The sequence below is a fragment of the Odocoileus virginianus genome, unplaced genomic scaffold (genome assembly GCF_023699985.2).
Source record: "Odocoileus virginianus isolate 20LAN1187 ecotype Illinois unplaced genomic scaffold, Ovbor_1.2 Unplaced_Scaffold_13, whole genome shotgun sequence".
NCBI lineage: Eukaryota > Metazoa > Chordata > Mammalia > Artiodactyla > Cervidae > Odocoileus > Odocoileus virginianus.
The window spans coordinates 68,683-82,304 of NW_027224275.1; the positions used below are offsets into that span (position 1 = coordinate 68,683).

At 45.3% G+C, this 13,622-nt stretch overlaps 1 protein-coding gene across 7 annotated transcripts in view; it reads right to left on the reverse strand.

Annotated features, from left to right (window-relative positions):
• Positions 1–1,400: 1,400 nt before the first annotated feature.
• ZNF185 (zinc finger protein 185 with LIM domain) overlaps positions 1,401–13,622 on the reverse strand; it is a 67,029-nt gene continuing 54,807 nt past the window's right edge. For all 7 annotated transcript variants that reach the window (XM_070462769.1, XM_070462774.1, XM_070462772.1 and 4 more), the window contains 5 exons: positions 12,885–12,965; positions 10,785–10,856; positions 9,661–9,763; positions 4,862–4,960; positions 1,401–3,930 (listed from right to left, as the gene is read on the reverse strand). In XM_070462769.1, the coding sequence (XP_070318870.1) occupies positions 4,862–4,960; positions 9,661–9,763; positions 10,785–10,856; positions 12,885–12,965 (355 nt within the window). In that variant the 3' untranslated portion in view covers positions 1,401–3,930. The remainder of the gene's footprint in view (positions 3,931–4,861; positions 4,961–9,660; positions 9,764–10,784; positions 10,857–12,884; positions 12,966–13,622) is intronic.

The following is a 13,622-nucleotide window of genomic DNA, read 5'->3' on the forward strand; positions in this document are numbered from 1 at the left end:
ATTCACAGGTGGAATACACTCATAAGTAGAGTCCCCCAGAGGACCCCATGTGGGGTGTATGGGTTGAGGGCCCTCATAGGTGTGGATCTGTAGAGGGGAAGGAGGAATAGTGGAGGATGAGTATGGTGATCAACTGGCTTGCTGGGAACCAGCTCTGCTAAGTCATTTTTCAAAATAACACTACCCTATTTGAGTGGAGTAGGGGTGTTTGTATCACATACTATCACCAATAGATTCCTAGAAATATCTGGTTAGGAGCTATTGTTATAGTTCTTGTCCTTTGAATTGGTTAAGCATCTTCTTCATTTCCCAATGGTACTCATGTAGCCAAGATGGTGGCTGAGGGTGCAGTGAGAATGCAGCTACAGGGATACTAGTTCAGTATCAACTGAATACTGGGTCCCAACGTCCCTACTCAGTAGTGGAAGGATTTCTCTGACATGTCTTCTATCTTTGGGCTGATTTCCTGATCAACCCTTTTTGGCCCCAGGTGGGATCAAGACATAGATGCCATGTAAATTTTATTTTCGGGTACAAAACCTGGAAGCATGGATCACCTGATACATAGAATGGCTGTTCAACAGGATTCTGACAGCCTGGGCCACTATCCCTAATGAAAAAGATGAAAAGTCTTTCCTGTTGGTACACATCTGGAGGAATGGGTTAGGATGTGTGGTTGAGGGGGCACCTTTGAGGAGGGTGCTTGAGAGATGTCTATTCAGAATTACTGCCAGAGTTGATGGGAACAGGAGTGCTAAATGGGAAGAGTTGACAGAGGAAGAATCCAATAAGCATATTTACATTTTAGGAGCTAGCATACAAGAGAGGGATTATAGATTATCAGTGGATGATAGTTAAAGGGAACAGGTTGTAACTCAACTGAGGAATGCATTTCCAGAGACAGAATGGGCTTGTAAGGGACTGTGCTCCTGGTCATTGCAAGTGCTCAATAAGGACGATGCAGCCACCTATCAGCAATGAAAGGATGGGCCCAAAAGAATAAAACATTACTCATTAAGATCTGACAGGTCTAAAAAAAAAATCTGACAGGTCTATTGAATAGGAAGGAACTCCAAAAGGGAGGGGGAGATATATGTATATGTATAGCTGATTCACTTTGCTGTACAGCAGAAACTAACACAACATTGTAAAGCAACTACACTCCAATAAAACTAAATTTTTTAAAAAAAGATCTGACAGGTCTAGAATTGCACACCTCTAGTGCATGTATACTTTCTAGATAATGCTGGGGTTTTTTTAGCTCTTTATATTTGGTACTTCTTAAAAGTATTTATTTGATTTTGTAAAGAGAATGGCTTCAAGTAATAGGAGAAAATTAATCACACAGCCAAATGCACCAAATTATTACATTTAAAAAAGGAAACCTTAACATTTACACATGAAGTATCTCACCATTTATTATGTTTGTGTACATTACTGTGAGTCAAGCAAGTATGATTAAAAATTCTAGGCAATTAAAAAGAAGCAAAGTGTAATGCAACCACCTCTCTTCCTTAAGTCTGCAGAATTGTGAGCCATTTCAGCCATGAAAGAGATTTTTTCAGATTAAAATCAGTATCTTGCACACTGGTTCTAAAACTCCCTTAAAGGCAGAGTGTATCTTGAAGATGGGGAAGCCAGCCTATCTTGGACCTCTTTCCCTTTCACTAATTCATTCAGCATCGATGTGTCAATCCCTACCATGTGCCAAGTCCCAGGCTGAGGGATAGTCTTGAGGAAAACCAGCTCATATTTTGTGTAAGTACATGGCATGCTGTGCCAATTTTCCCATCTAGAGCAAATCTGATGCACATCCATGTAAATAAATGGAATGTTCTTCTCTGATCATTTTGCAAGAAGAACAAGTCCACCATCCAATGTGCACAGGGCTCTGAAACTCGACAGAGATGGAGAGACATTTTCTAATTAAATCAAGAGAAGGGGTGGTCCCCAAATGGTGGAAGAATAGGACGGAGAGACCACTTTCTCCCCCATAGGCTCATCAAAAAAAAAAAAATGTTATTTGAATGTGGAGCAACATCCACAAAACAACTTCTGAACGCTAGCAGAGGACACCAGACACTCAGAAAGGCAGCCCAAACTCTTCAAAATCAAGAGAAAAGACCCTCATTTTTAATCAGAGAAACTGTCAGTTTGTCCTTTTGCAGAACTTACACAATGAAAGTGAAAGTCGCTCAGCCGCATCCTACTCTTTGTGACCCCATGGACTACACAGTCCATGGAATTCTCTAGGCCAGAATAATGGAGTGGATAGCCTTTCCCTTCCCAGGGGATCTTCCCAACCCAGGGATCAAACCCAGGTCTCCCGCATTGCAGGCAGATTCTTTACCAGCTGAGCCACAGGGGATCTCAAGCTTCCCCACTGGAGTGTGTGGCCTATCCCTTCTCCAGTGGATCTTCCTGACCCAGGAATCGAACCAGGGTCTCCTGTATTGCAGGCAGATTTTTTACCAACTGAGCCACCAGGGAAGCCCGATTTACACAGTAATCCTGGTACCAAAGGTGGAGGAGCCCAGTTGCATGGGCCTACATCTGTCCAGCAGACCAATAGGAGTCCCTGTTCCAAGTTCCTGGGGTCTTGGTAGTTGCTGCTAGCTTGGGATCTGTCTGGACTGGAAAATGGGATGTCACTGAGGGCCCTGTGCTCAGATCAGCTAGCCCACTGGAGCTTCCCCTGGGTCGACAAGCTCTTCTTTGGGAAGATCTGTGAGTAAAATCTCTTCGCAGCTAAGAGTATTTCAGTTCAGAAGTGTTTTCATGGAAAAGGGGGGTGAGGGGGGCCAGTTTGGCTCTTCCTGTATTTTACCCAGGATGCCCAGAAGAGGAGTACAATTTCCCACCTGCCTCTCTTTGTAAAAGTGTGCCTCAGGGAAGGTCTGAGGGGGGCAGATTCCCCAGGAGGACTAGGTTAACCTCCACACAGGCTCAGGACTGTGGTTACAGTTACTGGAGAGACACAGCAATGGTTCTGACCGCTTATCTGAGCCTCAATATCCTCATTTGCAAACTGGGGAGAATACCCTATTCACAAGACTAGAATGGGGATTAATGCCATCACTCTGTTATAATGCCTGCTATGTAGTAAGGCCTCAAGAATGCTAGCTGATTTCCTCCCTTCATAATCTTACTGGAGTCTATACACTCTAAGACCTACTTTAGGGGATCCCTGTGTAAAGTTTAGGGGTTGGAAATTGAGGTCAAAGGTATCAATCAGCTATCAAAATTCAGACACAGATGTCCATTTGGTCAGTAGCCTCTTCAGAATTACATCATAGAGAATTTAAACCTAATGTGTAAACTTTCTAATACATGCCCACATGTCTGCGGGGAAGAACTCAGCTATACTGAAAGGTAGGTAGGAGGAGGTAACTAAAATCTGCTATGAAACTCAATTGAAAGCAATGAACTAGTTGTAAAAGGATATGGAGAGTCCAAAAAATATATATGGTAAATAGACAAGTTAAACATTAGCCTATGTCGATCCCTAGCATTCAGTGTCTGCAATTTACCCACCAGGGATCATTGGCATTCTTTAACCTGGCCCCTAAGAAGCTTCAGGGGGGTCTCCTGCTTTCAAGTCCCAAAGGCACACTTAGGCCACCTAAACTCATCAGGAAGCTGACTGGTCTTAGGGAAGTCAAAACGGAATTATGGTTCAACACTCTTTGCTTGAACCTGAAGTAAGATTGTGGATGGGAAGTGCTTTTTCAGCTATAAAAAGGTACACACACAAGGGATTATCATAATATCATCAAGATATGCTACTGGATGTAAGAAAGTTCAACTTAAGAAGGACAAAAACATGAAAAAATCACAAGCATGAGGGAGGAAGTGAGGGAAGAAGAGCCAGCAACTTGGGGCAACTGGGGATAGTCAAACTTCTCCAGGAGTCATCACTTTCTTCTCAGCCTGAAGGAAGTAAAAGAAAATAGAAGTATCTATGAGATTGGAAACACACACCCAATCCAATGAGCAGTCAGAGACTCTTGGGGAGGGTGACTACTCCAGGCATGGGAAGTAATAGTCCAGATCAATGTGTCTTCTGGAGAAAAGGTAGAACAGGCTCGTAGGTGGTGGAGGGCCTGGTTGCTACCCATTCCCATTGCCTTCAAGGGAGATACTCTGTCCTGTGCTTCTAGTTGAACAGGTGCTAAGGAGGATGGGCTGCCAGGATCACCAGGCCCCATGAAGCTCAGACACTAGGGTCAGTTCCACTGGTTTTTAGCATGCAAACCTGTGTTCAAGCAGAGTTGACAACATGGACCAGAGGCTGCCCAAGCACCAGGACAGCACCATCACTTCCCACACATGCCCACTTTTCCTGGCCTTTACCTGCTGCTGGTCCCCAGCTAAATATCTTGTTTTACTGACTATCTTGGCTGTTGAGTCCTGATCTAATGCTCTCTGAGCAATGCTGGAGGCAGCCCAGGGGACTGTGGCAGAGAAGCCGAATCTGAAGTCCTGGGTTGAGGCCCTGGTTGTGCCATCTACAAGCTAAGTGTTTCTCCATGTCCTTTTCCTTTTTAGGTCTTTACTTCCTTGTCCCCAGATGGGCCAATGACCTAGCAGGGCAGTTAGTGGGCTTAGCTGAGCTGCTTCATGGAAGGTGCTCCTTGAGAGGAAGAGACTGTGGCTTCTGCAGCTTGGAAATGTCCATGGGAAAGGTCTTCATCTGTACCACCTAAGACTTCAAAGTGTAACAGGGCATAGGGACACAAGAACTCAGGTCCCCTGAACATAAAGGCTAGGAGAGATAGCAGTGCCTCAGGTCAAGACTCAGGGAGACACTAGGGCACATTTCTTCCCCCTAGTAAATTTCCTGCTGCTTGGCAGCACCCACCTAGAACAGCTTCTCATAGCATTTCCCACAGTGGATGGTATCACGGTGAATGAAGATCTGATCCAGAAGCTCACCCATTGGTTTACTGCAAATCCCACACTGAAAGAGAAAACAGCTAGAGGTCAACATATAAGTGCAGCAATCTAAATGAGTGGAGTGGGCAGGCACCAAGATGATGTCACATCCTGGACTTTGAAGCAGACAATTTAAAACTGGCATAAACAGAGACAAAGCCCAAACAAAACCAAAAGCAACAGTAAAACAAAAACTAACAGGCAGAATGACCACACAGTCGTTAGGAGCCCAGGTTTCAGAATTGGGCCTGAGTTTGAGCCCTAAATCGACTGCTCCTTAGCTGGCTGAGCTTGGGTGAGTTACTGAGGCTCTTTTCCCTCATCTATCAGAGAGCCTTAATTGTGATGTTGAAAGTGAAAGAAAGGTGATATGAAAGTGCAATGAAAGGGAAGGTGATTTCAGCAGTCCAGCCCCTCTGGTCTGCCTCTCCAATCAACTTCTAAAGGATGAAATGACTATCCATCTGCTGCAGACCCTCCTGTTATGAGAGGTTAGAGCAGAGGGGCCTGCATACAGTCTCAAATAAGAGGAGACCAAGAATCCCCATATGTCTGGGACTCCAGCTGTCTCCAGGCACACCCTGGACAAGCCTTCTGCTTCCGGCTGAAAGTAGTGGAGATCAGCTGCTAGGATCTCTAAGTCCCTCTGCTCATTCTCATCCAGCACCTCTCTGATGTCTTTCTTCTTCTACCTTTCAATTCCTGTCTCCTGGCCATTTTTTCACTGTATGAGCCCTCTGTCATTTTAGTTACTGTAGGCCAGGGCTTGAACCTCAACTTAGCCAACTAGTGGTGGTGATGTATTTAGAGGATAACCTCTTCTAACAGAAAAAAAAAAAAAAAATCAACAGCCCCGACTTGCAACATGCTTTGCGCTGTGGAGAACAAGGAGCCTAAAAGGCTGTTATGATGCTTTGGACATTAAGTGTCCTCTCTTTATTCTGAAACATAACAATACAAACTAGTGTTTTAAAATGTTATGTCAATCTAACAGAGGTAAGATAAACCTCCGATAAAGGACACTGACAGGTGAATTTATACAGATGAACCTGAGCAATGGAATGGCATTTCCTGGGAGGCTGCAGAGTACAGCTTGGACAACATTCACTCTGATATTGGAGCTGGGATTTTGACCTTCAGTTCTGAGCAGCTCTGTGATCTTGTGAAAGTGATATCCTTTCCACCTCTGTGCTCATGGCCCCCAGGGGTGGATCTCAGGCACCCTGCCCACATTCTAGGAATTTCCCAAGAATACCAGGTCTCACTGTTTTGCCACAATTCTGTTTCCCTGCCCTGTGTGCAACCCAGTCAGGCAAGTTTAAAATTCCTGCCACTGTGGGCCTCCTCCTCCCATGCCTGCCAGCCTCCTGCTGGCCTCTTCTTTCTCATTCCCTCTGCACGCATGATGGACACCTGTTTATCCCTGGAAATACCTGGCAAATACCCCTGGACACGTCTTCATCTCTGACTCCAGACCCACCTCCCTCACAAAGCCTTCCCTGGATGCCTACCCACTCCAACTGTACCTTTCCTCCAACACTGGGCTCTGTGGGACCAAATGTGCCAAGAGTTGCTTAGGTAATTCTGCTTTGTGTTTAACAGGAGTGCTCTGTGATTAGGGTATATAAATAAAAGTTGAAAAAGTACTCTAGGATTTTTTATTTAACATTCTTTTCCTCTGTTAGCCAAGTTCTAATTATATAATATGGTATTACTAACTACAGACACTGTGCCATGTAGATCTCTAGAACTAACGCATCTTGCGTACCTGACACCCTATCCTTTGACCATCACCTCCCCATTTCACCTCCTCTCCAAGCTCCCAGTAACCACCGTTCTACTCTCTTCTAAGGATTTTGCTATTTTAGATTCCTCGTATAAGTGGTACTAAGAAGTGTTTGCCCTTCTCTGTCTGGCTTACTTCGCTTAGCACAATGTCCTACAATTTCATCCATGTTGCTGCAAATGAAAGGACTTCCTTCTGTCTGTAAAGGCTGGATCATATCCCATTTTAATGTATATAGCAAATTTTCTTTATCCATCAGTCACTGCACATTTAGATTTCTTCCATGTTTTGACTATCATTGACAATGCTGCAGTGAACAGACAGTGCAGAGACTGCTTTAAGATACTGATTTCAATTCCTTTGTGTATATCCATAGAAGTGGGATTGCTGGATCATAGCATAGCCCTATTTCTAATATTATGCTTGACTTGGTGTCAGGATAATGCTGGCTTCATAAAATTAGTTTGGTAATGTTCTTTCTTCTATTTTTGGAAGAGTTTAAGAAGGATTGGTATTATTTTTTCTTTAAATATTTGTTAGAATTGCCTGCAAAGACCTGGCCCTGAGTTTTTTTTTGTTGAGAGGTGCTTGGTTGCTGATTCAATCTATTTATTATTGGTCTCTACAAGCTTTCAATTTCTTCTTGGTTCCATCTTAGTATGTTTTATGTTTCTAGGAATGCATCCATTTCTTCCCAGTTATCCAATTTATTGGTATTTAATTGTTGATAACAGTTTTTTAATAACTTTTCACGTAAGTCCAGGAATCAGGAAAATAATGTCTTTGCCAAACCGCATGTCACAGTCTCTCCCTGCACCTCTACTCCTGAATCAATTCTGCATCCGTGCAGATGGAAGAGCTTCCAACCACCTAGCATTTTTTTCCTTTCCTCCAATGTCCTGGGCCCCTCTCTACCTCAGCCACTGCCCTGGCCAGACTCTCTGTGGACCAGCAGCCTCAGCATTGTCTGGACTTCTTAGACAAGCCAATTCTCAGGTCCCACCCAGACACACTGAGTTAGAAACCTAATTCAGTGCTGTTTCTAACTCAGTGCTGGGGCCCAGCACTCTGTCCTAAGAAGCCCTTCAGGGGATAATGAAGTGTGAATCACATGCTCCAGTGTGAGAACTGCTGCTCTAGACCTCATCATAACCAATAAGTCATTCGCCCCTCTCCTTGACTTCCATGTCCTCCAACTCACTTGGATAGTCTCTGCCATTGCCTCACTGTTATTGTTGCTTGAGCACAGACTAAATCGTGCTAAACCTGGTATAACCTCTGCCCCAGTAAATGCTAGCGTCCCTGTTTCACCTCTGTGGCTGAGCCTGGCTAGGGAACAACACACTACATGCTAACTGGTCTCCAAAGGAATGCATGAGTCCTCCCTTCAAGCAGGCTCTGCAGGGCCCATCCACCCTCCTTGTCTCTGAGACAATTTTCAAATCCTCCCCTTTCTTTTCAAGCGTCCAACACTCCTCCCCACTCCTCAAAGGTAATCCTGTTTTCTCATTCACTGAGAAAAACAGTCAACTACTGAAGAAGTTCCTCATTCTTCTACCCACCAACCTGGGAACCTCTCCATAGTGACCCACAGATTCAGCCTTTTCTGTCCCTGACATGTGTTCACTGGGACCCATCTTTCTCTCCTCCAGATGTACATCAGGATCACCATCAGCATCCGTTTCTCCTGCATCATCAGTGTCTGCTTGCTACCCTTACCATTCCCATCAGTATAAACCCATGCTTGGCACCTCTGCCCCACTGTCCATTTGCAATGCTCCCTTATAAAGCCAACCCATCAGGAAAGTGTTTCAGAGTGACTCTGTCCATTCCCACATGAGCCCACCTCAGTCAGGCTTCTATCCCTATCACTCCACCAAAACTGTTCCAACTGAGGTCAGTGACCACCATGCTGCAAATTTCAAGCACAGTCCTCAGGCTTCATCCCATTTGATCTCTCAGCAACCACTGACACTGGTGACCACTGGACTCTCTGGAGAAACTGTGTTACTTGGGGCATTACATTCTGTGTTACTTCTCATCCTCCTCTGTAGACCCCCTCCTCTTCCCAACCTCTAAACGCTAGAAAGACACAAGGCTCAGCGTCAGCCCCCATCCCCACCTATTCACACCCTAGATGATTTCATCAGCCCTGGCCTTTCCCAGGAACACAAACACACATATCCATATGACCACAGGCACTCCCCATGTAGCTCTCCCTGAAATTTCACTCATCTACACCTCCCCTTTGCTCAAACCTGCTCCCCTCCAATATTTCCCTTCTCAGTAAAAGGCACCACCATCATTTCAGGTAATGGCTGGGCCCCAAACTTTGGAGTGTCCTTTGACTCCTCACATTTTTTCACACGCCACAGACTGTCAGCTCTAGTTTCAAACAGTATCCCCAATCCAGCCAACATCTTGACATCTGCCATGCCAACTCCCTAATCAAGTGACTGTTTTATTTTCTCTAGCTTCACTCAGACCTTGTGTTTCTACCACCCAAACCCTCTAGTAGGTTCCAGCTTCATTTAGAATGAAATCTAAAGTCTCTCTGTGTTCTCCAACACCTACATGACCCAGTTCTTCGGCATCCTTGTGACTTCATCTCCTACCACTAATCTCTCACTCATGCTATTCAGGCCATGTGAGCTAAAATACTCCATGCTCCTGCCCCAAGGCCTTTGCACTTGTTGGCCCTCTGTTGGGAATAGTCTTTCCCCATGAGACTGCTTTTGTTTCCCTCACAGTATTAAGCACATAGAATTGCCAACACTCATTAACTCCTTTAGACTTGAGAGCTCACACAGCTCCGACTTCTGCAAAGCCCTCAAGATGGAGCATGAGCATACAGAAATCAAGCCTTCTCCACACTCCCTGAACCCAAAAGGAATCCCCAGCTCTGGATGATGTTTGGCAACACCACCCCTCTTTCTTACCTTAAAGCAATAGTCATGGCAGCAGATGCCAAGGTGTTCTAGGGTGATCTTTGGACAGTCTCGGATCTCCCGGTTGCAGTAAGTACAGATCCCTCCACTTGTTCTGGAAAATGACAAAGAAGAATCCATGGTCAGGCTGGTATGAAGACTTCTGTGATGTGGTACAGGCAGACTCTGTGCTTTGATGCAGGCGGCCTGACATCTTTACCTGTGGTGTGCAACTGGCCATATATAGCCTTGGGCCACACTGGACCTCAGCCCATTGTAGACCCTCACACTGTTTCCAGAAGCCAGTCATACATCTTCACCCTACTCTCTATCATATGTGTGGACACTGCAATGTGATTCTTATTTCAGGCAGCTTGCTTCTCCCTGTCCCCCTGCCAAACATATCTGCATGGTAGGCTTTTCCCCTCTAGAACAGGAAGACCCATGTCTTCTCCTACAGGAGACAGGCCCCTATATGCCCTACCCAGCTCCCTGTCTTGATGGCCCTTCTCTTCATGTCTGGGACTACTGGGTCCTGCCTGGAATATCACAGAGACAGCAAGGACCCAAGGACTATCACAAAGTGAGTGTGGCTGTGGAGCATGCTGGGACCTCATACTGAAGTCCTAGATACCGACTTGTAGACTGAGTATCTCCCCAGTTCCAGGATTTCTGCCTTTGTTCCTGGAGTCACCCCTGCTTTTCCCCCTCAGACAGAACTTGCTGAACGTCCTTGCCTGCCCTGCTGCTGGCCCAGGGCTCAGTTTCTTGACACTGTTGCTAAAAAGACACCTGCCCTCGTCACAGCCCTGCTCCTCCCTTGTATTTTACCACTGCCAGTTCCAGCTCACAGTTAGATGGCAGAGCAGTCAGGGCCCTGGGGTTCATCCTAGCTCTGTCACTGATTCACTGTGTTTGCCTTCTGGTCTTAGCTGGATTCAAAGACTTTGGTTGCCACAAGTGTGACATCTGGATGAGGGAAGCATGCCCTATGCTGTGGTGTGACACATCACATCTGGAAATGGATCAGAAGTAGCAAAGCAGTAGACAAAAGCAAATGGACTTAACGGCTACATCTCCCTCAGCTGCTTCTCATCTGTAGACCTGTGTGCTCCCCGGTAACACAGCAGACTTACCTCTCAGAGTACAGAGTACCATCATATGAGAGTTTCTTCTCCACGTTGCAGGAGTCCTCATTGCCGCCAGTGCTGCAGGGAGTGTGACGGGAGAGAGGAGGGCAAAAACTGGGAGGCAGATCACTACTGCAGTCATTAGTGGAGAATGCTTTTCTGATTAACCCTGTAGCCACAAGCTGAGACGTGACTGCCTGGCTTGCCATCATCTGTTATGCTAAATGGTAGGGGAAGCTTTAAACTGGGTGCCAACAAGGCATAATTCCTGCAGAGAAGATCACTTGCATTGGGGGCAAAGAAGACCTGCCATGATGAGGAAGATGACAAGTGTGTGGCTAGGATTCTGGAGGCTGTGCATACCAGGAAAACTGTCACTTTCACTGACCAGGGGGAAAGGACCATGGCTTTTCTCCCCACATATGTGCCTGGGTTATAATGTGACAGTCACCAGGAGCCCACTCACAGCAGAAATCAGACACTAAGAATAGGAACAAAAAAGGAAGGAAACATTCCAACATAATACCTGTGCTTGAGTTACAGAGTGCGATTCAGGGTGACTTTTTTTTTTCCTTTGTATGTCTTTATTTTTCAATAATATGACTTCTTACATAAAAACTAATGATTAAAAATTATTTCCAAGGAAGAAAAACTAGCTACGAGCTCTAGGACATGCTTTGGTGAAGCTTCCATTCTCATAGGAGCTGTGCAATGACCTCCTGAGGTAAGTGACCTGGCTATGGTCATGCTTGCAGTAAAAGAAGTGAACTAGAATTTCAGCCCTGATTTCTTTTGAGCTTCTGATTTCTTTTGAGCACTAAGCTTATTTCTAAACCTCCTGGAATGTAAAGCAAAGGGGAAAACACACTGAGCTACACAATTCTAAGTGTCCAATTAAACAAAGTACTGGCGGGACTTGAAGAAGAAATACCAGATTCATAGACAGTGTTCATAGAGGCAAAGATAGCTCTCTTGAGGGTGCTGGAGGTTTATAACAGTAAACAGTAGTTCTCATATCTCATAACAGTAGTTCTCATATCAAAACCTCCCTGAAAAGTCTATAGAGACAGAAAATAGTGGTGGCCAAGGGCTGTGGCTGGTGGTGTGTGTGTCAGGTGGGGGGAGGGGGAGAGCTGCTAATGGGTGTGCAGTTCCCTTTTTGGGTGATAAAAATTTCTGGAATTGGATAGCTGTGATGATCTCACAACATTGTGGATGTACCAAAAATGACTGGGCTGTACACTTTAAAGAGTGAGTTTTATGAGATATGAATTATATTTCAAAAAAGCTACTGGGTTAAAATTATTCTAAGGAGTTACAAATGAAGAAACTGTGACCATCTTGCCCCAAATGACCCAACAAATGAGGGTTGAGTGTACTTGAACTTGATCCTCATGCCCATGCTCATCATTCCACAGAAGCAGTGAAAACTGGCCTGGGATCCCCAGAGGCCAAATCCTGAAATAAGGCCAGGATGTTCCTTTCTGTTACTAAAATCCTAACCCAAGAGGTGAGGGGATGTGTCATTTTTAAAAATTCCCAGGAGAACACTGTCTCAGTGTGGGTTAGTTTTTAGCTGAGGTGGCACAGAGATAGACTTCAGTACAGCATCAGGAAGCAAGCAAAGAGAAGAAGAGTGGAAAGTTATGCATGTATCTGTGTGAACACACACAGTCAAATGTGTGTTCAAATGAAGCAAAATGGCATGCTGGAAGGAGCATGGGATCTGAAGAGAGGAGCTCTGAGTTCTGGAAGGATGGAATTAACTAGATAGTTCTTAAGGGCCTCAACAGCTCTATCAAGAGTGATACTCTCAGAATTTCACAAAAAGAAAGCTTGTAGTCTACTGAGAAAGGCAGGTAGAAATGGATGAGGCTGGAAGTGGAGCATAGTATGAAGTAATGATAAAAGGAGAGCACAAGACATCAAGTTAGGTAGAACAGCTGGAAAGGTATATCTTATCCATGGGCGATTAAATCATCCACCTATACAATAAATGAAGGTACTCGGGCCATGTATTTAGTGAGGTACTGGGGATGCAGGAATGAGAACAACACAGGGCCTGGCAGGAGAAGGCCATGATATGAAAGATCTGGGACTTCTTACCTGCCATAGAATGAAGACAGTGGCTTCCTGGAAGATACCTCACCAGCATTCACATACTCCTTCACAAAGAGAATCCCTTTGCTGTAGAAAAAGCATAACAGAACAGAAATAGGTATACTGGAAGATTCCAGGGGACTGGGCCTGATCTAAAGCAGGGGTCCAGAGCAGGGAGAACCTCCATTTAGTGGACTTCGGCTGAAAGCAAAGCTCATGGGTATTGCTGGCTGTATGCAGATTTGATAGCGCTAGAAAGAGGCTCCCTACAGCCAGTGGTGGTACACTACCCTCCTGAGACTTCAGTCCAGTGGACTTTCTATCCTCCTCTTTCCCCTTTGTCTGGGACTGAGGTTGCCTATAAGTCTCAATCCTAGATTTTCAAATCTCCACCTGCAATCTAATCTCTCCTTTCTCTCCCTTCTCACTCATGGAGTTCCAGAGGTCGAGAAGTTGCCTCACCCTGGACAAGCCACTGGCATTATCGGAAACAAGGTCTACTTCATGATAGACTCATAATGACCCACATTTGGCCCCATTTCCATGCTCTGCACTCCATCCTGCTGGCTTGATAGCAGTAGAGGCTCCTCTGATCTCTCCTACACACACACACACACACACACACACACACACACACACACACACACCCCTCACTCAGCCTCCTTGCAGTGACTCCCTTCCTGAACTCTAACATGGCATGGGGGCCAGGAGCAGAGGTGAGGCAGTAGGTATGTACCTCTTTTC